The sequence below is a fragment of the Cryptotermes secundus genome, unplaced genomic scaffold, assembly GCF_002891405.2.
Source record: "Cryptotermes secundus unplaced genomic scaffold, Csec_1.0 scaffold1143, whole genome shotgun sequence".
NCBI lineage: Eukaryota > Metazoa > Arthropoda > Insecta > Blattodea > Kalotermitidae > Cryptotermes > Cryptotermes secundus.
Genome location: NW_019731286.1, coordinates 152304 through 179652, shown reverse-complemented (window position 1 = coordinate 179652; position 27349 = coordinate 152304). Strand labels below are relative to the sequence as shown.

The 27349-nt window shown below is 37.5% G+C and overlaps 1 protein-coding gene across 1 annotated transcript; it reads right to left on the bottom strand.

Annotated features, from left to right (window-relative positions):
• Positions 1-1095: 1095 nt before the first annotated feature.
• LOC111866962 (protein phosphatase inhibitor 2) lies at positions 1096-27349 on the bottom strand. The gene is made up of 4 exons (XM_023856354.2): positions 27191-27349; positions 26796-26960; positions 6378-6475; positions 1096-4081 (listed from the first exon to the last, which is right to left on the bottom strand). Exons 1-4 carry the CDS (start codon positions 27274-27276, stop codon positions 3807-3809), a joined length of 624 nt encoding a protein of 207 aa, XP_023712122.1. The 5' UTR covers positions 27277-27349; the 3' UTR covers positions 1096-3806.

Here is a 27349-nt window from a genome sequence, read left to right as displayed (position 1 = left end):
TCTATTTAAACTACAGAAAAAATGTTTAAGGGTGGTTAAAGGTGTAAGAAATAGAGTCTCCTGTAGAAATTTGTTTCGAGAATTTAAGATTCTAACAGTTACTTCCTTATATATATTTGAGATTTTATGTTTTGTAATAAAAAATAGGATATATACTACCCAGTATTCTGACGTACATGGCTATAATACTATTCATAAACACAATCTGTATGTTCAATTTTGCAATACTGAGCGCTGCAAAAGAGGGGTGATTGGTATGGGAACCAAAATATTTAATGGCCTACCGACTGAACTAAAAAGTGTAAATAATTTTAATGTTTTTAAAAAGAAGCTGAAAAATTATTTGTTGTGTAACGTCTTTTATTCTCTTCAGGAATTTTTTAACAACTGTTGATATGGACTGCTTGCTGACAAATAAATCTGTTTTAGATAAATTATTTATATGTATAGGAATATGTTTTAAATAGTCTGTTTGTATGTTGTAAACAATCTGTATATATGTTTTAAATATTTTCTCTAGTCTTAGGTATTTATTATTTATTATTCTATATTCATGTACTTTGAATGTTATGCTTGATGTAATGTTGTTGTTATCTGACATGTCCAATTGTAATTTCTACAGCTATGGATGAAATAAATGAATTGAATTGAATCTTTCATGTTGCTATGTGTAAGTTCTACGCAGTAGGCATTGCTCTTTTGAAATGAATCCAGTGTAGCAGCAGTGTTCCTATCTGAAGCATGCAGTAAATTTGTCTGTGCCAGGTTTTAAAAATGACGGCATCTAGCAGCAAACGTCTGAAAGAAGAGAGTGTTTTGGACATTCTGAACGAGTCAGATGAGTCTCTGAGTAGTGACAGCAGTGTTCACAGTAATAATAGTGACAGTAAAAACTTTGAAGATGATATTGCAGTTGTCGCCGGGGCTGTAGATGAAGAGGATAGCCAGGCGGAGGAGGAAAGTGGCAGTGACTTTATTTGGGAGGACATGGGAACATATAACGGGCAAGGGGAAATATTTTCTGGTCATTCCGGACCTCAAAACTGCAGTAAATGTTCAGCACATTTTGTCTGTGTTTTTGTTATTTTTCAGCAGAGACCTAGTGCATAATATTGTTATGGAAACAAATCGATATGCAGAACAATTTATGAATGCTAGAGGGAGACTGTTCCCTTGTAGATCCCCTGTATGGGAATGGACTCCAGTTACAGACAATGAAATTTATGTTGTCCTTGGTTTGATCCTGCTAACGGGGATCATTCAAAAGCCTACTCTTCGGTCATATTTTTCAAAAACAAGAGTTATTTCAACCCCAGGCTTTGGCGATGGGATATCAAGGAACAGGTTGGAACTAATAACGAAATTCTTACATTTTGCAGACAACACTAACATAGCAAATTATGAAGGCCCTCCAAAACTTGACAATATTTCCTGTTCTATCGCACCTGAACTACAAATTCCAGAACTTATTTCTTCCCAGGCAGAACATTTCAGTTGACGAATCTCTTACATTATGGAAGGGTCGCCTGTCTTTCAAGCAGTATTTACCACTGAAAGCTGCTAAATTTGGCATAAAGACTTATGAGTTATATGATTCCAATTCTGGATATCCGTAGTCTTTCCTGGTGTACACTGGTAAAGATACACCTTTCCAATCATCCTTTGTAACACAGGAGACCAATAAAACAGCGGCCATTGTTCTGGATCTGTTGGAACCCTCACTCAAAAAAGGCCATACAGTTTGGCTGGACAATTTCTACAACTCCCCAGTTCTGCCTACACTGCAGAAGCACAAGGGCACTGATTGTGTTGGGGATCTAACATTAAACAGAAAGGGTGTACCAAAGGTAATCAAAGATACCAAACTGAAACAGGGAGAGATTATTGCCCAGCACTCTGCGCCAGTGACTGTTATGAAGTGGCATGAAAAAAGGAATGTTTTAATCATTTCTACTTATCACAACACTGAAATGAGAAGTGACTCGAAGAGAGGCAAAGAAAAACAGAAACCCCTGTGTGTCATTGATTATAAGTACATGGGGGGGGGGGTGGACGTGAAAGACCAGCTGTTGCAAACTTATCTAGTAGAAATAAAACGTTTGCACAAATGGTACATGAAACTTTTCAGAAGACTTCTGAATGCAACAGTAGTGAATGCCATGATAATATATAGACACAACACAGGAATGAAAATGGATCACCTCACATTCAGAGACAGTTTGGTGCAGGTGTTTTTTGAACAGTTCACCAATATGGAGCGGAAAGTGCAAAGTGGCCGGGTGGAACAAAATGTCATACCAAGGTTACATGAAAGACATTTTATTCAAAGGGTTGCTCTTTCTGGGAAGAAATCAACACTATGGAGGAGGTGTGTGGAATGCAGCAAACATGGACGGAGGAGCGACTCAAGGTTTCACTGTCAGGAATGTGATGTCGGGCTCTGTGTGGACGGATGTTTTGAAGCCTATCACACACAACTTAATTTCTAAGGTAATTCTGCATGATTAATTAAAAGTAGAGTATTAATAGAAAATTTATGTTTTATGGAGAGCACAGTGTTCTTTCTGGTTTTAAATTCTGTATTTCTAAATTTTTATGCCGTTTTTCAAAAAATAATTGTGATCTTCAGATGAAAACATTGAAATATCGCCATGCTGTTTATAAAATCTAAAATTACATTCTTTTCTGAATATGACGATAATTTTTCGCTTTGAAATTCCAATTTTCTTTGCTTTTACAGTGAATTTATAAAAGGTGTGCATTTCTGGTAAGAAAATTTAAATATCCTCTGTCCACCCAGCAAGGTTTACTTAAATGCCGTTCGTCGCCTAAGGGTTAATAATTCCAACTTTTATTTTCATGGAATTAATAAGAATCATAATTTTAAACAGAATATTCTACAATTAAACTGAAACAGAGACAAGACCTTTGTGTTCATGACTTATACTGTTAATATACATCACAGTGAAATGTTAGTATACACTGTACACCATTGTGAAAATAAATTAAATAGATTATTTCTCATCCTTCCACAATTACATACATTCTATAAAACATATTTTAGACATAAAAATGTGAACATACTAATTACAAATATATAAATATAACTAATGGAAGACAGTACTGTACAGAAGACTCATTTCATATACAACAGCATGGAATATTAAACAATATGCACTTGCAATAAGAAAACCCATCTGCACAAATACAAGTTGTCACACAGGCATGATGAATGGAAATCATACAAGATATTTTGGAGCCGCTAAATCTGAATTAATGTTGCTACAGTCTCTAAAGCAATAACTTTTACTGCAGTAGCTATATAAAAAGAAGAGGACAACATTATGAAAAGTCTTAGATCCCAGCCAGATTACCACAAGAAGTAAAGAGGATCTGCAAAATTAAGTAAAATATCTCCCAAACATTCACTGTGCTTGTCACTGTCTGGTGCATCGACATGGAAATTGTCACTTAAGGTAAATATTTATTTCATGAAGTTGCTCGATTTAAGACAGGATTTATTTTTGCAGTAAAAACAATTTATTTCAATTCTTCCTGACATATTTTATTACATTCCATCACAAACTGTGAAAGAACAGTTGGAGGTTCACCAGAAAGTATGGTATCTAATTTTATACTCAATTCATCCATATTCAAACTTTCATCCACAGTTCTGCGGAAATTATGAAGGAAAGCCACAAAGACATTGGCCTACCTACTCTCTACAACAGGCCAATCTCTGACTGTGCTATTTCCTCTGAGCCATACCATCAACATATTTTTCCAACTTACCTCCAGTAAAACATTTATTTATCTTTACCCTTCACCTTGTTTTTCTCACCAGCCTTTCCTCTCACACTGTAGGCTGAAGGAGTTTCACACCTCTCTGTCCTCCCACTCTTATGGCCAGGGCAACCCTCAAGACCACAGAATATTAACTCTGGTGAAGTTCTACCACTTGAGCCACCCTCCTTGCTTGGTTCAAAATCTTCTTCAGCATTCATAAGTTTGCGTGCTAACTTGACAGCATAATATTCGTTGTAATGGGCCTTCCTCTTACTCTCAAAAACTTTTCTCTTCGCTGTCAATGAAAGAACAATCAAATTAATTTGTAAATCTGTATCTGATATGAAGTAGAATACAACATTCCAAAACCATAATATAAATATTTTCTAAGTTTGCAAGATAAAAATATCCAAGCAAACCTGCACATAAAAATATGGATATGTTATTAATGTTTAACGTGCAGTGTTGGGTCTCTAGAACCCTGTGCAAACAAGGTAAAAAAAAGGGGGGGGGGGAATGTTCCTGCAAAATGTTCACTCTGATATTTCCATCTAGTTGTTAACAACTTACTAGGTAAGTCTATGGTACAACTGATTATTCACATAACCCAGAAATTCTGTTATAGAACCCAAGGTTCTTTACCATTATTTCGAAACACAATGTTTTAGAGGAATATAACAGCCATGTGCAAAAATAACTTTTTCAGATTGAGGTGAGATCATGATGAGATTCTGTAAACATAGTACACCAATTTTTAATATGTAATCACAATTTATGACACTACTCACTTTTTCACAATGCACTAAGTGTATTATGTAGCCACTTTGACATCAGATCCCTTTTCAATGAAAAAGTTCATAAATCAGCACACTCTTAAAAAATTAAATTCTACTGTCATATCCTTTTTCACTGTGGTTTAAAGAGGTAGAGAGAAAGATTTTCTTGCCAAACTAATTAGTAATAGCCCTTCCAAATATAATGAATCTGATATATCTGGTAATATGCATGTTACTACAGAAAAGAAATTGAAATTGTCTGAAAATTCTCGGAGTCTGAGACTGAAAAATTAATGTTCAAAATGATACAGTGATCTTTCTCACCTCAATCTTGAAAACTATAGATTTGCCTAAAATATATAGCTTTCATCATCAGGACATATGTAGTAGGGTCCTCTGAAATGTAAGCAACCACCTACCACCTATTCTGTGTCAAAACACAAATCACAACATGAACTACTATGTCCTTAAGAAAACTTGGTTTATAATTTAAGTATCATTTGGAGAATATCTAGATTTTTTTATTACAGAAAGATTATAATAAATATGGTAAACAATAATTGCATAACATATTCAGGGTATCTTAAATGTACTAAACATTCTCATATAATTACTTTCACTCCTAACCTAATACTTCAAACAGGCTAAATGCATCTCTCCCTTGACACAATATAGTCATGTGTGTGGAGTGACTATAGATGGGGTCTTTAAATGATGATAAAATTTACTGGACTCTTTGAAACAGCATGACGACACTTTACAACTCACTATTTTACTTACACACTCACACGCACACACTCTCTCTCTCTCTCCCTCTCTCTACTGTCCACAGTCATGTCTTTTCACTAGCTGTTGCTCAGCAGCGGCTTCCAATGGCAGACAATCCCTTTCCACTGAGTTCCCAAACTGTCTTCAACCTCAGCTATCAGCTTCTCACAGCAACAGCTCACAATGTCTAAACCCCAGCAATTCTCTAACTCAATGACTGACTTCATCACTCACCAACCAACTGACCCAACTCAAGTGACTGACTGAACTCAGTCACTCGCTAACTGTCCTGCTTATAACATCTTGGCTTGGACTGCACAGAAAACAATGTTCCTCTGTTGCTGTTTATGTGTCATTGCCTAGTAATGACAGTGGTCTACCTATTTGTCTCACAGTCATTGCCTAGGAATGGGTGAACATGCCAAAATAATATTTTGCTTGTCAAAAAGATATCATCAGTATAATTTATTTTAAGCAAAGGTAACATACCTTCATCTTCTCTCTCATGCCTTTCCCATGCACTGATATGTCCAAAGAAATCACTTCCTTCTTTCATAGCCATGGGTTCAAACCTTCTTCATATTTATTCCTATAATGCCTTATCTACTAAATTCAATTAAAGGATTCACATACTTAACCTGTTCAAGCAGTTTCTATCAATATTAGATGAATCGTTCAACATATCGAGAACACAAATAATTCACTTATGCATGAACCACAAATTTTTAAAGCTAAGACTTCTTTTAAGAATTAATTCTATTTCATACACTGAAGTTTCCAACTGTTTTTAAGATCCATGGTTTATGCTAAACGTCTTACAGTGTATACACTTTTCCACCTTATTCTTCACTTCCACACTACATGTTTCAGCACTAATGTGCCATCCTCAGGTGTCTTTATGCATGTTAAACTATTGTACTGCATGCCATGATGTCTCCATTCTTTCCTTTGTGTGAAACTCAGACCTCCTGTATGTGCAGTGTTATTTGTCAGTACTGCAATGCTTTTAGTAACAAAACTGTCATCACTTACAAAATAATGATTTACCTCTTTCTTCTGGTGTTTCTTCTTCATCACTCGAATCATTCTCACTTGCACTGTCCTTTGAGAACGCTTTAGGGGGATCATTACCACTCAGCTGGATTCTGTAAAAATTCAGGAAAAACTGTGAGATGACTTCTGTTATGCACGAAGTAAAAACTTTAGGATTAACAAATCTTAGCATTAAACAGTTTGGTCTAAGAGATATAGCTCTAGATTTGTATTCAGAAAGTGATAAGTTCAAATGTCACATGGGACATCAGCTACCTAGACTGAGGCTTTTCATGGCTCTCCTCAGTCCCTCCATGCAAATGTTTTGATAGTACCTTGAATAGAACATAAGCCCTCCATTCCACATCCTTTTCTACTACCTGATCATCCTACAATCTGACTTACATAGTCTCAATACTGAAGGCACTGTTACATAACCAATGAAAAAATACACATCTTGCCATTGCACAATTGAACATTGGCACCTAATGTAACTTTGCTACTCATTCAACATGATACGAGGGACAGTCAGTAGATAGGCCACAAATAGAAGTAAAACAGCTGTATTGGATGTAATAGGTCTTCTATGTGTATCACTAGGTATTGTATTTACAATAATTTTTTTCTGCAATAAAAAAGCCTAGGTAGCAGATGCACATATGCATGTTCAGAGGCCATTTCAGTACTAAAAATGATGACTCTGTTTGACGACTTCCAAACTGAAGAGCAGTGTTCTGTGTATTTTTTGTGTGCAAAAGGTCTCGATGGAAAGGATATTACTTAATTACTTATGGAGCTGAGTCCTTCTTGAGGAGAAGCCAAATCTGAAGCTACTCAAGAATTTCCCAGCATTTTATGGACCCGAAGGTTCATTACCGTGTTCACAAGAGCCTTCCACTGATCCCTATCCTGAACCAGATCAATCCAATCCATACCATCCCATCCTCTCTCTCTTAAGATCCATTTCAATATTGTCCACCCATCTATGCCTTGGTCTTCTCAGTGGTCTCTCTCCTTCTGGCTTTCCCACCAATATCCTATATGCATTCCTTCCCCCCCCCATTCGTGCTACATGCCCTGCCCACCTCATCCCCCTTGACTTGATCATTCTAATAATACTTGGAGAAGAATACAAGTTATGAAGCTCCTCATTATGCAGTTTTCTCAACTTCCTGTTACTTCATCCCTCTTCGATCAAAATATTCTCAACACCTTGTTCTCAAATACCCTCAGCCTATGTTCCTCCCTTAATGTCAGAGCCCAAGTTTCACACTCATACAGAACCACAGGCAAAATTATGGTTTTGTATATTCTAATTTTTATGTTTTTGGACAGCAGACAAGAAGACAAAAGGTTCTGGACTGAATGGTAGCAAGCATTACCCGAGTTCAATCTCCTCTTAATTTCCTCCTGAATCAGGTTTTGATTTGTTATCATCGTTCCCAAATATATGAACTGTGCCACATTTTCAAAACATCTGTTACGTCATGATTTTGCCCTGCATTTTGGTGAGGAGACAGCAATATATACTTAGTTTTTTCTGTGTTTACTTCTAGACCAACCTACTTACTTTCGTCAATTAAAGTATGTGTCTTTTTCTTTATGGTATCTATATTATCACCCAGTAGATTCACATCATCAGCATAGACCAACAGCTGATGTGTCCTGTTTAATTTCAGTCCCACCTAGTTTCGTTTAAACACCTTTTAATCAGATTAACTACTTTCATGGTGGGTATCCCAAACTCTATCAGAATATTGTACAATTCTTCCCTCCTAACTGAATCATAGGCTTTCTTGAATTCTACAAATAGCTGATGTACTCCCATTTTTTTTTCCAATATCTGACAAATGCAAAAGATCTGATCTGTAGTTGATCTGTTATGTTGAAACCCACGCTGATGATCCACAATAATTTCATCTATGTATGGATTTAACCTTTAGAGAAGAATACTGGATAAAATTTTGTATGAAGTTGATAGCAGTGACATCCCCCGATAATTACTACACTCGGTTTTATCACCCTTCTTGTGAATTGGTACAATAGATTCCTTCCACTGATCAGGCAATTTTCCCTTTTGCCTAATAGAAGTAATTAACTTATGGATCTTAGAACATAATATTTCGCCTCCTGCTTGAACTTCTGCCAGAATTTGATCACTACCTTGTGATTTATACCTTTTCAATTTTGCAAAAGTAATTTCAACCTCAAAAGGGCTAGGATCATGTACTAAGGGCTCAGCTGTGTCGATGCAAAGGATATTCAAAAAGAAATGTTTCCTCTTTAAGGTGGCAAGTGTCTTGTTACATAAAGGGGTTCACAATTGGATTGAGAAATTCTCTCAGACATTCGGATGTCGCAGATGATGCCTGACCAGGTCGTCCTGTTGACATTGCAACAAAAGCAAATGTGCAGAAGGTGGAAGGGTTGATTCAAGTTGACAGGAGGATAACAACAGACAGGGTAGCAACTGCACTGGGGTGTTCCCTTTAGTTTAACATACAGCACAATGCAAGATCGTTTGAAGTTTCCCTCGCAGGTTGCCAGGGAATGAAGGATTGAGAGAAAATGGACCAAATATGTCTGTCCTTGCAACATTTCTTATGGACTGCAGATTTAGGATAAAATATGCTTAACTGGGTTGTTACTGGTGACAAATCATGTGTGCATCACTACCAACCCAAATCAAAGTCTGCTTCAGTGAAATGGAAATATCCCAGTTCACTTTCAGCCATAAAGCTTAAAGTTAAGCTATCAGCTGGAAAAGTTATGCTTCCCGTGTTTTGGGATTCTCAGGAAGTACTGTTAGACCATTTTCATAGTGTGGTGAAAATGTGGATTCTACAAGGGGCAGTCAAATGAAAACAGGTCACCAAGCATAACTCACATGGTGCGCAAGTTTGTAACACTGGAATTTGCTTACAGTATGAACATCTGGTGGGGACTCAGGAAAGCACAGTGAGAATGTGTCCATGCAAACTAGTTGTCTGTTTACTGTGCTGGAAGTACGGTTAGCGGTATGTGTGGTCATCCAACATCAGTAATGGAGGCAGGTAAAGAACAGCGAAGTGTAGTGTGCTTTTTAACTGCTGAAGGAGTAGGATGAGAAATTCATCTTTGCATGTCTGTTGTTTACAGCGAACACAGCATGTCACATTCGCATGTGCTGGTGTGGCATAAGAGATTCCGAGAGGGACGTGTGTCACTGCAAGATGATGCTCGCCCAGGATATGCTTATCATGTCATCACTCCTGATGTTATTACTGCGTTGGATGGTCGTATCCGGGCAAACCGACGGATCACTGTGGAAGAAATTAGTCTTTTGATGGGACTAAGTCATAGTTCCATACATGGCATTGTGACAAAACACCTGCTGTACTGTAAAATCTGCACACAGTGGGTTCCACATCAACTCACAGAGGAACAGAAGACTCAGAGAATGGCTGCATCACGGGGTCACTTGCAATGATACCATGAGGAAAAGTATGCTTTTCTGTCCTGTACTGCCACTGGAGACAAAACTTGGTGCCACCATTTTCAACCCGAGAGCAAATGGCAGAGCCAACAGCGGAAACACGTGAATTCTCCCCCAGCAAAGAAATCCAAAGCTGTATACACAAGTTCCGGTAAAGTGATGATGACGTTCTTTGACTGAAAAAGAGCCCTCTGCTTGTCAAATTTCTCAAGCAAGGGGCCACAATCAGTGCACAGTGCTATGAATACACTTTGCAGAAATTGACAAGTGCCATAAAGTCAAAACGACCTGGAATGCTATCAAACGGCATTATTCTTCTTCATGATAATGCACGCCCCCACACTGGCAACTCTGTGAGAATTACGCTATAGAGATTTGGTTGGGAAGTGCTTCAACATCCCCTTTACAGCCCAGATCTCTCCCCATGTGATTTTCACATTTTTGGAGACCTGAAGAGAGACATTCATGGACATCGGTTTAAGACTTGTGTGGCTGGGTAAAGATGTGGTTTCGTAGACAGCCCACAAGCTCTTTCAAGGATGGGATTGACTGTCTTATCTCCCAGTGGGATAAATGTATTAACAGTTTTGGAGATTACTTTTGAGGTAAGAAATGTTCTTTAATATGTTTTGGCTTCTGACCTGTTTTCATTTGACTGCCCCTCATACATCACACTGTGAACTTCTGCTGAAGCTTCAGTATGCAATTAGCAGAAAATGACCAGACTCACTGGCACGAGGGGTACTGCATCATCATGACTATGCCACACCCCATACAATCCAAGCGACCCATGAGAGAATTCAAGAACTACACTGGGCACTTCTTATACAGCCCAGACTTGGCACCTAGTTACTTCCATCTGTTTGGTCAATTAGAAAACCACCTTGGTGGCGTATGTTTCACTGATGATGAAGAGATTGAAATGGAGGTGCAGAAGTGACTGAGACAGCAGTCAAAAGACTTCTCTGCTGCCGGTTTTGAAGCACTGGTAAAGCAATGGGATAAATGTATCAATGTTGGTGGACTGGGGTTTGGTTAGATCTTTTCCTTTTCTCCACCTGTTGCCAAATGTAGTTTGTTCTTATTTCTGGCTCATCTTGGGTGTTATTTTTGTTATTGCTTGTTGATGGGGTTCTGTTAATTGTTGTTTGTTACAAAGGCCTCATACTGTAGCTGGTTTGTTGAAATTGGTATGGTGGCATTGGGCCTGTAAATTGCTGTTGCATTACCTGTTGCTTGGGGTCTATATTACATCCCAGTCCTGGTGCTGTCCACATGTCAGCCACCTCACAGAGAGGTGGCCTATCAGTTTTTTCTGCAGTTCCAGTAGAAAACAAAATTAATTATTATATTCTAACACAACTCTAAGTCTTCTCAGTCTGCTTTCACTATTTGTTGCTAGGTCTGCTTTTACCGGTTCTCACAGTCTCTTTGCTTGCAGATTCTTATATATTTTTTTTTCTTCTACCCTGAAGATGGAGGCGATACGTTCCTCCGAAACGTCGGTTAACACCACATATACACGGTGCCAAATCCCAGAAGACTGCTTTCTTCGAACTTGGTATAGTCTGATAAGTAACTCGGTATGGTGTAGCAGGTATTCACATAATAGAAGACACTGACCCTAAGCTCTGTATTCAGTCACACATGGATTCCAAGACAATAATAGAGAAGTAGAACACTGTGCTTGCTGCTTCATGTTGACTTCTTGCTTAACTTACTCTTCAACATTGAAGATGGAGGTGATGTGTTTGTCTGATACATCGACTGACTTTCAATGGACTACATGGCATTATATCCAAGGAGACAGAGCTCTTCAGTGGATAACACATTTTCCTTTTCCTCTTTTTCATATTTTCCAATCAGTTAAAAAAATACCTTTGTTTTTATCATTGTCAGTATCACTGCCAAAAGCAATGGCATCACAGCTGCATTCAGTGTCCTATTTTCATAATCATTATCACCTCCACAACTGTTAGCATCTTCACCTAAACAGATAAAGAGTTCAACAATGGCATCTTCCATCAGTTTGTGTATCCTCTGGCAGTTTTCTTCTACGCCAATTAGGTCGCCAACCATCTGTTCTCACAGCAGACACTGCATCACATATGAACCTCAGGAGATGAGACATCTTATACCATGTTATTTTCTAAAACATACCACTTGGCTTTGGCCAGGCAAGCTCAACATGATTTAGCTCACATACATTAAGGGCCATTTCACATGAAATGAGCCCAGTCACATCGAGTGCACCAGTCATGAAGCTTTCACATTGCCCACGTTTTGCCAATAAATTTGTTCAGCCTGAGTCAAGATATAGCTGAAGATGGCCAGGGTGTCATGTTCAGTAATACAACAGAGGAGAATAATAATAATGATAATAATGACAATAACAACAATATGGTGAATCCATGTATGCAGAAACTTATGGTTCCATCCCACAAATTTCAAATGACCAACATATTTATTGTTCACCCATCTATTTCTGGGCCTGCGAAATTATCCATAATAATGCTATAACTATTTTTGTAGAGTGCAGATTCATATTTTAAAATCCAAAATATGACAGCAGATGAGATATGCAAACAGAACACAAATTACAGATGTGCTATTCCTCCAGAAGTGTGGTTGGCAATATTTCTAAGGTAAAGGCAAAAGGTAAAGCTATCCCTGTGGCAGGCGGTGAAGGCCCATAGGGTTGAGAGACGTTGAGGCTCCAATATTTTCTACAAAATCAGCTCACAAAGAGCAGTGAAGTTGTCAGTCTTACACGAGCAGGAAGATTCCTGGTACTCATTTCTTTTAGAGGCTGAGTCGACCCCAGGTCCAAAGTGTGGCTGGAAGGATTAGGTAAACTGAAAAACCCAACGACCTCATTGGGAATCAAACCTGTGATCTTCTGACTTGTAGCACAATGCCTCCATCAACTATGCTACTGTGTACCCAATATTTCTTAGGCAGGAATTTAAAATGAAAAGTAAACACAAAGAAATTTCAAATTGTATTTACAGTCTGTTATTTTAAATGTATTATATATCATTAAGTTATTATCTGAGAGTGCTGTGAATGAAAGCAATGAGGGGAGGAGGGGGTGATGTCCTTGCAATATCAATTTAAACTGATTTGACAAAGTTATTGGTTGAACTGGGCTAGGAGATGAACGAAATTAGCTAGGAGCCACTGAATAAGAACTGGTAGATGAGGCAGATGCAGAACTGTAATGATGAATGCTATGGGTAGGATATAATTTGCTTCTCAGCAAACTCACTGTCACCCTTAATGTCCAAATTTTGAAGTGGCAATAATTTTTTAATCAAAAGGATGGTTCTTCATCACAATCAGCCATTGCAGATATTTTATCTAAATCCTGGACATATTTTTATCAATTTCATCTACTTCGCAAATTCTTGTTGCCAGTGCTCTCTCCCCATACCACAAAGGGGTCAGGCATCAGATTACTCTTCTTCTGTCAAGGGTCAGCTGTCCATGTTGGGTGTTGTAGATGTCCCATTATCTGCCATAGACTATGACACTGGAGGGTTCAGTTGTTGGGCCTGGCTGCCAAAAGGAAGCCGCCATCAGCTTTCATGGGCATTCACTAGGGTAAGACTGAATGATCGGGGGTAAACAGCCTCTCCAAGGAGGAGGAGGAGGAGGAGGAGGAGGAAAAAGACTGGTGGAAATAAACTAAAGAGATTAGTGTGAAGTGATAGCAAGTTGTGTAAATCAGTACAATGTTATAATTAACACTCTGCGGACCGGCAATTTAAATATTTAAATCACCCTGCGGACTGGCATTTTTATACCTACTACCCTAACTTGTGCACTGTTCAATTTAAAAATTAATATAAAATCTCCTAATTAATTTTATGAACTAAAATTTTTTGAGAACACTTACCAATGCTTCTAGAAGTGCTTGAGGGTGTGATATTTCTGGAAACATTCCCTTCTGTGAAGTGGCATTACACAAAACTTGCAAATGTCGACAGTCCTACTCCTTTTCGTGTGAAATGCGCAAACACGGCATTGCCTAGAAGGCTGCTTCCTCTTGAAATGTTCACTCTTCACAATTTTCCGCATATCACCCGAGAGCCGCCCAGGGGGGTCAAAATGAGGCCTGCTTGGGGTGGGAGTAGACGGCCCCAGTCGTACTAAGACTGTGTCTGCCACCGGTTCTGCCGCCACCATGTGGTCTGTAGCCCAGGCTTTTGCCACATTCAGCAGAAATGCCTTGTATTTCAATTTTGAATGAGGGTTTAGATTTTTGAAAACCAAAAATGAATTGAAAATGGCACAATTTATAAGCCACAAGGCAACTTTCTTTGTCCACTTTACTGTTTTCCGAGGAAGAGAATAATAGGCCAAGTACTGATCGGCTCTATCAACTCCCTTCATGAACATATTATACTTGGGACTAGAAACAGGCTTCTTCACCTGTCCATGTCTCCTTTGAACATCAACCATGCTCGAATTGTAAATTGTGGAAATCATATTCACAACAAGAGTATCCCTCCAGGACTGAAGAAAATATCCCCCTTCCTCCTGAATGTGGTTTCACTACGTTTCAGGGATTTACATTCCTCTTTCAGATCTGGAGGAAGGCCTCTGTTCACCCTAATTGTTCCACAAACATGTACTTTTCTCGAAAATAGGTGTTCTGCAGTTGCCACACTGTTATAATAATTGTCTTGATAGACATGGTAATTTTGATCAAGATAGGGTTCCAAAACGGAAAGAATAGTTTCTTGTAATTTCTTTCCTTCACCAGAATAAATTTCTAAATTTCCAATATAGCCTGAAGTGCTTTCAGTAACTACACGAACAAGTAGGCCATACTTTGTAAGTTTCCCAGGATTATATGTTCGCATACGAAGCCTTCCCCTCCAAGGAATCACAGATTCGTCCAAAGACAGTTGTTGGTTTGGCTTATAAACTGTCTCAAATTTCTGAACCAAAAAGTTCAATATGGGCTGAATTTTGAAAAGCCTGCTTGTTGATTGTGGTTGCAGTTCATTATCATTGAAATGCAAACACCACCGAATTTGCTCAAATCTCTTACGGCTCATTAGTTTGCCGAAAATTGGAATTTCTAAAAATGGATCTGTTGACCAATACTCTTTCAGATTATCCCTCCTTGTATGGCCCATTAGAAAGATAATTGCAAAAAATTTTCTCATTTCTGCTGAAGTGACATCCACCCACTTCAACGCCTTATAACTTCTGTCATAATGTTCACGGTGTTGGAGATAGTATCTGTTAGTTTCCTGACATAGCATGTCAAAGAAACTATCTCCAAAAAACAGTTCCGCTACTTCAGACACTTGCATTGGGTCTGATGGAATTTGCTTCACCCCTGGATTTCCAGTAAACTGTCCCAAAGCAGGTGTTTTGTCTACTTTCCCCATGTGGCTGTCCCCTCAATGTTGCTACCCGCACATTCGTCAGAGCTATGGTCACTTTCACTTTCACCGTCCATGGTCACAATTTTTTGTTCGCCCCTGCCACACTATCAGATTGTGAGTCGCTATCACTAGCAGACTCACAAGGGACGTCAGATAGCTCATCGGAGAAGAAGTCAGATATTTCTTGTTCTCCAAGAAATCGCTTGGGTGTCAACCGCTTTGGTCTTTGATCCATATTGAACTACTGACTGACAGCTTGAAGAAATAAAGGCATTTATTTTCCTTTGCAGGGGCATAGAGTTACAGTGAGGTCTAGTAACTGATTGGTTAGCAGACATTCCAGAGCCTTATAACGCAGCTACGTGCTAGCTAGGTAGAGCCAGAGAGATGTATAGTGTGTTGCAACTTATCGTGTTTTAAAAACCTGTTAACACGCGAACGGTCCGCCATGTTTAAAAGCGAAAAACCTTTTAAAGGGTGCGTGGTCCACAAAGTGTTAATAGTAGTCAGAACCTGCAGGCTGTTAATAAATCCAATTACCAATCTGAACTCTGAGTTTCCAGTCACCCAAACACATAATTTTATGAGCTGTGTCAAATTCTGAACTGTATTAGAAGTACTATTGCATTGCATTAGAAGTACTATTGCATCACCACTAACAACTGTTTCCAATTTACAACTACAGAAATTTTCATTCCATTGTTTTATCAACAGCGGCTCATGGAGGCCATAATTTCATTCTGATAGCCATGGGAGGAAATGGCAGAGATAATGACTACATTTTTTTTAACCTTCCTTGGGGACAATGCATACTAAGGAATTACACATTCCTGCCCAAGAGAAAATGTAGCTACAGATATTAATTTGATTTGTTTCAATCTAGTCCATCACACTAACAATTACAAAGACAAAAACAACACCGTCCAGTGTGACTATTTATGTTTTATCACTTGAAAACTCATCACCCTTACAGTTTCGATCCCTATAGATCATCCTCAGAGGGCATCAATACTTTTTCTGGAAACTACTATTTCAATAGGTGTTAAAATTATATATATGTGTATGTATATAATTTAAAACCTATTGTAATAGTAGTTTCCGGAAAAAGTATTGATGCCCTCTGAGGATGATCCATAGGGATCGAAACTGTAAGGGTGATGAGTTTTCAAGTGATATAACTTGAATAGTCACACTGGACGGTGTTGTTTTTGTCTTTGTTACAGATACATGATACAAACTCCATCTTCAGTGCAAACCATATATTATAGGTCTTTCATTTTGCTCTCCCCTACACACTACATGTTTCGGCCACAAACGGCCATCATCAGGTGTATTACTCACGTATCTGTCACACTGCACTTGGTTTAACATTTAAAATTTAAAAACACACGTCTTCCTGATTGGTCCTTTTGTCGTTAGTACCAAAATCTACTTCGTTGATGTCTTTGTTATTTACACACGTCAATTTTGATTCCTCTGAATTAGCACTTATAAAATCTTTAGTTCTAATTTTAAAATCCTTTAAAATTTTTCTCTAAATTTTAAAATTTAAAATTGTCAGGGTTACTCGCCCTATGTCTATAGTGCTGCAGCGGCTAGTTCTTGTTTCCAGCACTATACAGGTGTTATCTGTAATATACAAATATTCGTATTATTATCTTATGTACGTAATGTTTTCTTATGTATTTATATTGTTATTTGTACTTACTTTCTGTAGTCTCCCTGTGTGCGTGCAGCTGTCTGATGTATTGTGTGTTGTGTTTTATGTTGGTGAGTGTAGTAGGGGAATGGGTAGTGGGGAGAGGGAGGTACCGTTAGTCTGTATAGATTTCTTGTATCGTTTGAAATATGGGATTGTGTGTTTCTATGTGTGTATCATTCATGTGTAGGCCTTTCTTACTTATTTTATATATATGGTAGTTCTCTAATGTATTCAAATGTCTGCCCTTCTTTCCCGTTGTTACAACTTCCATTACCTCTGTTATTGTTCCGTATGCATGCCCTGTATTTAGTATGTGATTTGAGTACCCGGAATTGCTATCATTATTCCTGATATCATGTATATGTTCTTTATATCTAGTGTTAAATGTTCTGCCCATCTGCCCAATGTATTTCAATGGGCAATCCACACATTTCATTTGGTATATGCCACTTTTATTGTATTTATCTAATTGTGGTTTTTGTTTGAGTATATTTTCTATTGTGTTTCGTGTGCGGAATGCTACTTTTATCTGTGTGTCCTTGAAGGGTTTTGCAATTTTTCTCACTTCTTTTGTACTATATGTAAATGTGGCCCACTTTGTTTTATGTTGTTCGTCGTCATGTGTTTGAATTTTGTTTTCGTTTTGTCTGATTTAATCTTTTGATTATGTTTGTGTTGTATCTGTTGTTATGTAGTATGTTTTTAATAGTGTTCTTCTCTATTTGTTTTCTTTTTCTGTTATTGGGTATGTGTAAGTAGAAATTAGAACTAAAGATTTTATAAGTGCTAATTCAGAGGAATCAAAATTGACGTGTGTAAATAACAAAGACATCAACGAAGAAGATTTTGGTACTAACGACAAAAAAACCAATCAGGAAGACCTGTGTTTTTAAATTTTAAATGTTAAACCAAGTGCAGTGTGACAGACAAGTGAGTAATACACCTGATGATGGCCGTTTTTGGCCGAAACATGTAGTGTGTAGGGGAGAGCAAAATGAAAGACCTATAATATATGGTTTGCACTGAAGACGGAGTTTGTATCATGTATCGTATGGAGTGCAACAGGATGCTTAAATATAATTTGTTACAGATATTAACATGGCATTTCATTAGATGGAGATGAAGTATTTCCCCTGCAACAAACCTTGATGAGATCGTTCAAGCAAAGAAAACTTCATGCTTCTGAACAAATATTCAACTACCTTGTGTCTACAGCATGTCTAACAGTTCACTGCACTGTAGTTGTGTTTTTGTCACGAAATTTGGACTATTTATAAAATGTATGGCAACTCATTCTGAATGAACTGAAGCTTTGATAGAAAGTTCTTGTGCTGTGCAAAACTTTATTTGGCAATGGTAGAATGATACTAACACAACTCTGGACAAGAAAATGTAAACGCTCTTCAGCTTTTACATTTGAGACCCACAGAAGCTTACAGGTTGAGTTCAGAGACCATACAGTTCAAAAGTAATTAACAAAGTACTTCATATTGACTAATAGTTCAATACAGTGGCAAAGCTCCAATACTTGTGATACTGGCTTTTGAAATGTTTGTGTCAGTACCGATCATCATCATGTTTATCCACAACAATTATTCATACAGACCATTACTACATAATTATATTATTTTAAGAAATTAAATAATTTACTACATGTGTTTCACTGTGTGATTGATTTTCTCCATACACCTGCAATGAAGCTGTCATATTGATGTTTGTAATGGGCAAGGATGATGAATCTCAAAGTAATTAATGGTCAATTTGCAACTTTCCAGTACCTCCAAAATAACGAGACTTAATGGAAAAATTTAACTTCTTAAGTCAATGACATATTTCATCATGATGGGATGTCACTGGACTGGATGGATGAGTGTGAAAGCAATTTCTTTTAAAAAATATTTATACAGTCTCCCAAAATCGTGTCAGGCATGACTGGACTTGACTCATTAAGCCTTGACTGGACTGGTAAGCCTTCCTTTGCAACCTACCTTTCAAAATTGATGGCATTCATCAAGCCATATATCCTTATGAAGCTGTGCCTGTCCACAAAGTACATGAGCTCCCTAGAGAAACCTATTTCGTGAGCCCATACTTAAGAATATTAATCTTACTAATGGGTATTCCATGTTGTTACTCCATGCACATTATCTCATGTCTGCCAACATCTGTGAAACCATCCATGATTTGTTGTGATAAAAAATCTCTTTCCTTCCTCCCCTTAATTGTTTAATTTTCATTACAGTATGTGCTGGGCACCAATTCAAGATATATGCATGCTCTACAAAAAACAGTTTGTTATACTGTGGACTCTTCTATAGAAAATCAACTACCCTCAAAATCTTGTTGAAAAGGTGATGCTCCATTTCTATCCAATTTTTTATTCTAACATATGGAGAAGTCTCTTGACTAGCTGGTACAACTTTCTTCATAACGTAAACCACCTTGATGGTCTTTCAAATCACTATCTTGTCGAAGCTGTTCACATTAATCTTGCCTCAAATTCTGGTTCTCCAGTAAAATAAAACTTCTTACTTGTACATGCCGTTTTTCTTACAGTGAGGTGGAATAAGAAACAGCTATGAAAACAATGAGCTTAATTATGTTCTTCAATAACAATATACAATATAAAATTTACAGAATATTTATCTGTGCTTTTCATGCGTCATCAATATGCTCCTTGCAGAATTTTATAATTAATTTGATACAAGCTATGTTCTTTCTATTGTATATGGCTGCTCTTTCAGTGGCTTTGTTGACAGGCTGCATCAACTATTTACTCTCTTTCTCTCTGTCAAATTACTTTACTACAACAAACACTGTCTCCCTTTCTCTGTTATGAATTACTCTACATTATCTACATGGTGGTGTTCACTCCAGTGCTTGCTCCATTCTCTACAAACTACTCCCAATTACCAACACATGTTTTCTTCCAGACAACACAGAAGTGCAGTGCAGAGAAAGGAGGGTCTGTGTGTACATTTTACATTCATGTGACTACACCATCAAGTTATCGACACATCTGTTGAAACTGGATTGTGCTGGATGTTTATGACATCCACTAAACCACTACAAACTCATGTTTCCACAAAAATAATTCTATGTTTTGTGCTTCAGTAACAAAATACTGGGAAAGAGGTTCAAGTCAATGTGCATTATGAGTGCTACTTAGGCAATTACCAAGACTGAAGGTGGTGAGGTTTTTCATGATCTGCATTCATTCCTATTCATTTAGTGCCTAATTAATATGTCAGCAATCAGAGGATTATTCATCTCATAAAATGCAATACATTGAGAGAAAGAAAAGATTAACTTCTGTTAAAATGGCAAGCACTCCTTGTGACAGAGGAATTGCTACCGAGTCATGTTTCATAGTCAGCACAACTTGCTTTGCACAACGATTTTATTTTGGACATAACATAGACATGTTCATCAACAATAATAAAGCTATAAGGTATTTTACATTTATCTAATAATTTTGTTATTTTTTACATTCAGAATTCTGTTCAACATTTATGATTAAGTTCTCACACCAGGTGAAAAATTTCTTCCCTTCTAAAATATATATTAAATACTGAGTACCTTAAATGTGGGTATGAATGAATGAATGAATGAATGAATGAATGAATGATGACAAGCTCTTTCGGTTTCTATGATTACTTCTCTCCTGCACTTGGTATGAGGTAAAGCCACACAGCAACCGACTGAGCACAGCAGAACAGGTTGCAAACACTTTACTATTCTGCACATCTCATTTACATTAATTAGAAATGTGTGTATGTACAACAGGCATAAAAAGATTCCTCATTCTAATTGTAATATCTTGAAAGATCACAGCATTTCATTCTCTTCTTCCACATAAAATAAAAAAAAAAATTACATTAAAGTCATACTAATTAGCTACTTTTCATTTCAGGTATAGGAAATCATTCTTTTCTGGCTTCCACTTTCCATCTCTTTCCTAGTGGTCAGTAACCTTCATTTCTCTTGATGTATAATGGAAGGCTTGTTTTGGTATTGCAATGGACTTGATCCATGAGGATGGAGCTCAGGACAGCATTCACACCTGGGAAGCGGAGGAATGCGCAAGAAGATCCTATATGAGATTTTCAGAGGGAAGATCATGAAACAAGAAGTTGGAACTTCCAGCTGGTTATGAAGAATGATGGGCCGGACATTGTGGTGGGGTCAGCACCTTCCAAATTGGAAAAAGAGGCTGCTCATGGAGTAAGGGCTGGATATGTGGAAGCACTGGTCACTCCAGGAGTTATGTCCCACCATGTGTAAGAGGAAAGAAAAACAAAACCTTTCGATGATGGTGAGAACCTTGACTAACTACAACAGCATTTCTAATCAATGGGTTCTATACTCAATCACTTTATCTTCTACCAAATCAAACTGCTAGTGTTTTGTTCTTCCTGCTCATCTCTACTCTGGTAAACTTGAATTCTATGGAATTACAGGGAAATTTAAATCATTAATAAATTCTTATTTAACAGGCAGACAGCAGAGAGAGGTACTTAGTAACAAATGTGGTAGCGATAATATATCTGATTGGGAGATAATTAAATGCGGTGTCCCGCAAGGCTCTATTCTTGTCCCCACGTTTTTTTACTATACATACATGATCTAATAAAGAGTATAATATGGTATTGTATGCTGATGACACAAGCATTATAATTACAAATCCCAATAAACTGAACTTTAAAACAAATCTTAACAGAACTTTTGATAAGGTAAATACCTGGTTTAATGCCAACTTACTCACATTAAATTTTCAAGACACCCAATATTTGGAATTTTGATCTAGGAACAGCTGTAAAAGTCCATTGGTGAACATATATGATCAAAAAAGTATAGTTACAGCTACTGAGATTAAATTTCTGGGTTTGATTATTGATGACACTTGGTCTTGGAGCCAGCACATTTATTATATTATATTATCTGCGGTATGTTATGCAATTGGAAATATAAAGCATACAGTAACAACAGAAACGCTAAGGTTAATTTACTTTACCCATGTTCATTCCATTATTAGTTATCGAATAATCTTCTGGGGCAGTGCTAGCATTTTCTGTCATAATGAATATGAGGCCAAGAGGCTCCTGTAGGGAGATTTTTTAAGAGGATGAAAATAATGACATTGTATTCCCAATATATAAATGCAATACTTTTATTTCTGGTTAATAATAAAAAATTATGTGAAAATAATAGCTAATTACATGATCATAAAACTAGGATATGTAAAAACTTACACCTACCTGCAGTGAATCTGGTCAAATTTGACAAAGGTGTCTATATCACAGGTACAGTCAACTCTCGATTATCCGGGCTAATGGTGGGGATGGAAGTCACGGTTAATCGAAAACCCGGTTAAGCCAAATTTTATTATACGAGCTGGACGACTGTGAAGGGTCGGAGTTCGAGTCCCGGTAGGGTCAAGAATTTTAACTTCTCCAAATCGTCCAGACCGGCTCTGGGGTCCATCCAACCTCCTATCCAATGGGTACCGGGGGCTCTTTCCCCGGGGGTAAAGCGGCCGGGGCGTGAAGCTGACCACTCACCTCCAACTAGTGCCGAGGTCAAGAAAATTTGGATCTATACATCCACTCCCCCACACGCCTTAATGGCGTAGGGCTTAATTCGTTGAGCAGAGGAACAACTTTACCTTTTACCTTTTAATACCTTCATAATACTATAGACCTACCTGTATTTAAATTTATTCATCCTCATTTCTATGTCATCTCATGGCCTATTTAATACTTTCTTTACATTACACTCAGTATGAATTAGTTATTTCAATCACTGTTCAACAACATCCAGCACTTTTTACGGTCACACTTAACACTTAAAATAATTTAATACTGTCTTTTGCTTTTTCGCGGCATTTTCCTTTTTACGGATATCCGTACGAAGCCTACGTAATATTAGCTTGTCACTTAATAAACTGTCCTCTTCACTCTCAAGATAGTCTAGTAAGGATTCCAAATGATTAAGCGCAGCACCATGTGATACTTTCTTACTGGCAACACTGTCCACCTCTTCCTCATTCTCACTTTCTTCCCGCTCTTCTGGCTGCACCCCCATTGAAGTTACGATTTCGTCACTGCTTAACATTTCGAAGCCCGGTTCACACGAGTCACAGTTAAACCACTCTCTTATATTTTCCTCGTTGACTTCTTCACCACCATGAACTTGGTTAGCCACTTTTGTCAATTTTATGGCTATCTCATTTTCACTGAATCCAGTGAATCCATGGATTTCGTCATCTTCATTAGTGATGAAAGGCATCAGTTTCTTCCATGAATTTTTCAATACAGATGGCTTTACTGTATCCCACGCTGTTGAAATCTCGTATATGGCATCTAATACTGAAAAGGACTTCCAGAAACACGTCAGATCATTGCCTTCATCGATGTACTTTTGTAGCAAATTTGATCTGTAGATTCTCTTCATACTTGAGATAACTCCTTGATCCATTGGTTGGATAAGTGCGGTAACATTAGCGGGAAAATATTTCACAAAAATATTTCCATCATCTGACCTCAGGAGACTTTCGTTAGGATGTGAGGGCGCATTGTCAATGAGGAGCACAGCTTTCTCAGGTAGGCCTTGGGATTTTAGATGGTCACGAACTTGAGGCACGAATTTAAAATCAAACCATTCTTTAAATATCGCTCTATTCATCCAAGCTACTTTCTGGTTAAAATAATGGATAGGCAGACTTGAAGCTACTGTTCCTTTAAAAGAGCGTGGTCTTTTCGCTTTGCCGATAACTACTGGTATTAGTTTGTGTGTTCCTGATGCATTAGAACAGCACAAGACTGTCAATCTCTCCTTACTGGATTTGTGACCTGGAGCCTGTCTTTCATTTTGAAATGCCAATGTTCTGGTTGGCAAGCATTTCCAATAAAGACCCGTTTCATCGGCATTATAGATTTGTTCTGGCAGCAGATTTTCACTTTTCACAAAACTATCAAAATTGGTGCAAAATTGATCTGATGCTGACAAGTCCCCTGACAATTTCTCACCTTGAATACTGATTTCTCGTATTCCATGACGCTGCTTGAAACGTGTTAGCCAACCGGAAGAAGCGTCAAAACTCCCTTCTAGTTCAAGTGCTTCGAAAAAATATTTAGCTTGTTTAGCACAAACTGGTCCTGTTATTGTTGTTCCCTGTGCCCTTAGTTGATTAAACCAGGTCAGCATCGCTTTGTCGAGATCATCGTATGTTGATTTCTTCATGGTTTTTCTCTTCTTCATTCCGCTTGAATTAGAAGACGAAGCAAAGGAAATTAACTCATTCTTTTGTTTTTTCAAATCACGAACAGTTTGTTCTCCAATACCGTATTGCATTGCTAATTGTTTAACTACAGCTCCTTTTTCCAGCTGATTGATAATTTCAAGTTTCTGTTGAATACTTAACACAACACGCTTCCTTTTAAACCCCGACATTTTGCTAACGCACTTGAAGATCTATATTAAGAAACTGATACTTACTTTCACAATGCACTCTCACACTGAGATGGTACCGTTAAATAACCTGGGGCGGTGTATTTGTCCTTGAAACTTTCCAAAAATTCTTGCATTCTTTCACCCCCACCCTAGAACATTGTGTTCGCATAACGGGACGAAATAATGCAGAGCTCGGTTCACACTAGTGCGAAAATAGTGTTAAACTCACCATGTGAAACAAAAGTGAATGAATATTAAACAACATATAAACTTAAAAAAAAAAGCCCCGGTTAAGCCGCAAACCGGTTAATCCGCCCCCAGATAATCGAGAGTTGACTGTATAAGAGTTTTTAATCATTTACCTCATTCAATAAAGAGATTGGTGAATGATGAGAAGGGTTTTAAATCCACTTTAAAAAAATGTTTCTGTGTACCATTCCTTTTACTCCATGAATTAGTTTTATCAATATACTGAGAGTTAGAATACACTGTTCCCTGCTACTAAGTACTGTTTTAATATATGTATGTTTTATTATCTAGGATTTGCATACTGACTCACTTGATATTCTGGGTATGAAGTTTTAAAATTTTGTTGTATATATGAACGAATGAATTTGACAAGGCAGCTCAACTTTTATGTAGAAAAAACAGATATTAAACATTTCAAAATTCAAGTATTGTACTTTAATCTATTAAATGTGCCCTTAGATATTATGGCTTCAATAGAAATAAGCTAAAATTCTAATATGCTGCTACCATGGAAATTGTAACAATAACAACCCAATGCAACTATTTGAAGATTTGCAGTACACAATTGTATCTAATTTTATTATTTATCTGGTTTAATAGTGTGTGTGTTATATTGTAATTATAGGTTAACCACATCAAGAGTGATTATTTATTGTTGACAAATTCTAATCCTTTAGGCATTTGGGCACAAGGATTTCAAGAATGACGTATTTAATGTTGTGACTTCTTCAAGTGTTACTGTTGTAGCAACTATGAATGCCAAATAAAATGAATGAATGAAAGGCAGCATAAGCTGTACTACAGAATGTGATGGTTACAAGTTTCAATTCCATTCCATTCTTATGTAAAGACAATGTGCATTCAAGGAAACAACTCTGTCTGATAACAGTAGTTAGTTAGTTAGTTATTGGAGAGGGTGGGTTTCCCCATGCACTTACACCTGTATTGGTCCATTGTGCTTCCCTCTATGATTTCTACCAGTCTCTATATCCTACCGGTACTGGTGCTTACCATCAGTCCCACCCAGCCAGCGAGACCGGCTCTACTAGCTGAGAGGTATCTATAATGCTTCCCCCATCTATCAGATGTATTAGAGACTGCTGTTGGGCGGGAAACGTCCATAATTTGGCTCAGTGACCTCCTTTGGAGATATGAGGTTCTTTTACGTACTGTAAAGCTACGACATGGAACCCACAGCTTAAAGTCCCTCGCGGAGGACTTGTTCCCTGAATTTTTCCGCCCTTAAAACTTCGACGACCTCTGCCGGGTATTTGAACCCACGTACTACGAGTCATGAGGTGGGAACGTTACCTCTAGACTAGGGAGGCTGCTCTGATAACAGTAACTATAAGGTTGAATTAAACAGATATGGGTTTGGTAATGACATTTAACGCTTTAGGTTTGGGTACATCACATAATCAGTTTACGCTAGTAAGAAATGTTATTTTTTGTTTTTTCAACCTCCACCACCTCCTCCTCCATCATCATCATCATCATTGTGATTATTATTATTTTTATTATTATTATTATTATTGTTGTTGTTACTATTCCTCTTCTACTTCTTCTTCTTCCTTGTCCCTTTCAATAGCTCTGTCTCCACCTGACTTAATCTGTGTACAGATGGAGCAAAACTTCATTCTTCAGTTTTCCCCATTCTCACTTACACTTGTAAAACGTGGCGAGAAATTGGGTTTTATAAAATCATACCTAAATTCTTACTTACAGTTTCACCACACACTTGAAAGCAGCAATATAAATCATACCAAGATTCAGAAAAAATCTGAAATTATTTATAGCTATAATGTATTCCATGTATAATTAGTAGTAATGCTTGCAACACCAGAAATCAGAGTGTGCTGAAAGTTTCATACAAAAAATTGGAAATCATCAAACTGACATGAACTAAGAAATCAGTACTACAAAAGGAATTGCAGATGGTCAGTTTGGCCAGCCATATTATAACTGATTCTAATAACACTATCATGCATGAGTTGTTTTACCTGATTCTTTCACTACCAAATCTTTGATAGATTTAAAGCTCTCTAAACAGAATTCATACATGCCTTAAACAGCATTCACATACAACAATGTTTGTGTAATTTGTATAATACCTTTAACTTCCAACATAAAGAAAATACTTGTATATTGCTCACTTTTCTGCTAAAAGATTTGCATCCAAACCATCGGGTTCTTCGTCTCCCATTTCGTAACTATATGGTGTCTTCGGTTCATCAATCTTCATATGTCCATAATCTTTATCAGGTGGGTGCAAAGTTGCAATGATGTTCATTTCATCCCATTTAGTTTCCTTTTGTTTTCTGAAATTGTACGAAACATTTCTTTACGAATGAAATACAAATACTGCTCAATGAAAATGATGACTTCACCATACATTAACATCCGTCACTATAGGTTTGGTTAGTCATATGTCAAATACATAGGTGGGCCGGGCGACCAGGTATATGTATATATACTGTAATACGAAATAAATAACAAATATACTAACATTTTACGAAATAAATTACATAAAAATTAATCGAAAATGTACCTTTTTAGAGCTGCATCTGGCTTTTCAAAACTTGTAGACGATTTTAGTATGCTCTTGGACGGCCTCTTAGTCAAATTTTCAGCCATATTTTCCTCCTCACTCTGGGCTCTGGAACTCTGGAAGGTGAATTGATTCGATACACATTAGATTACTGACGCT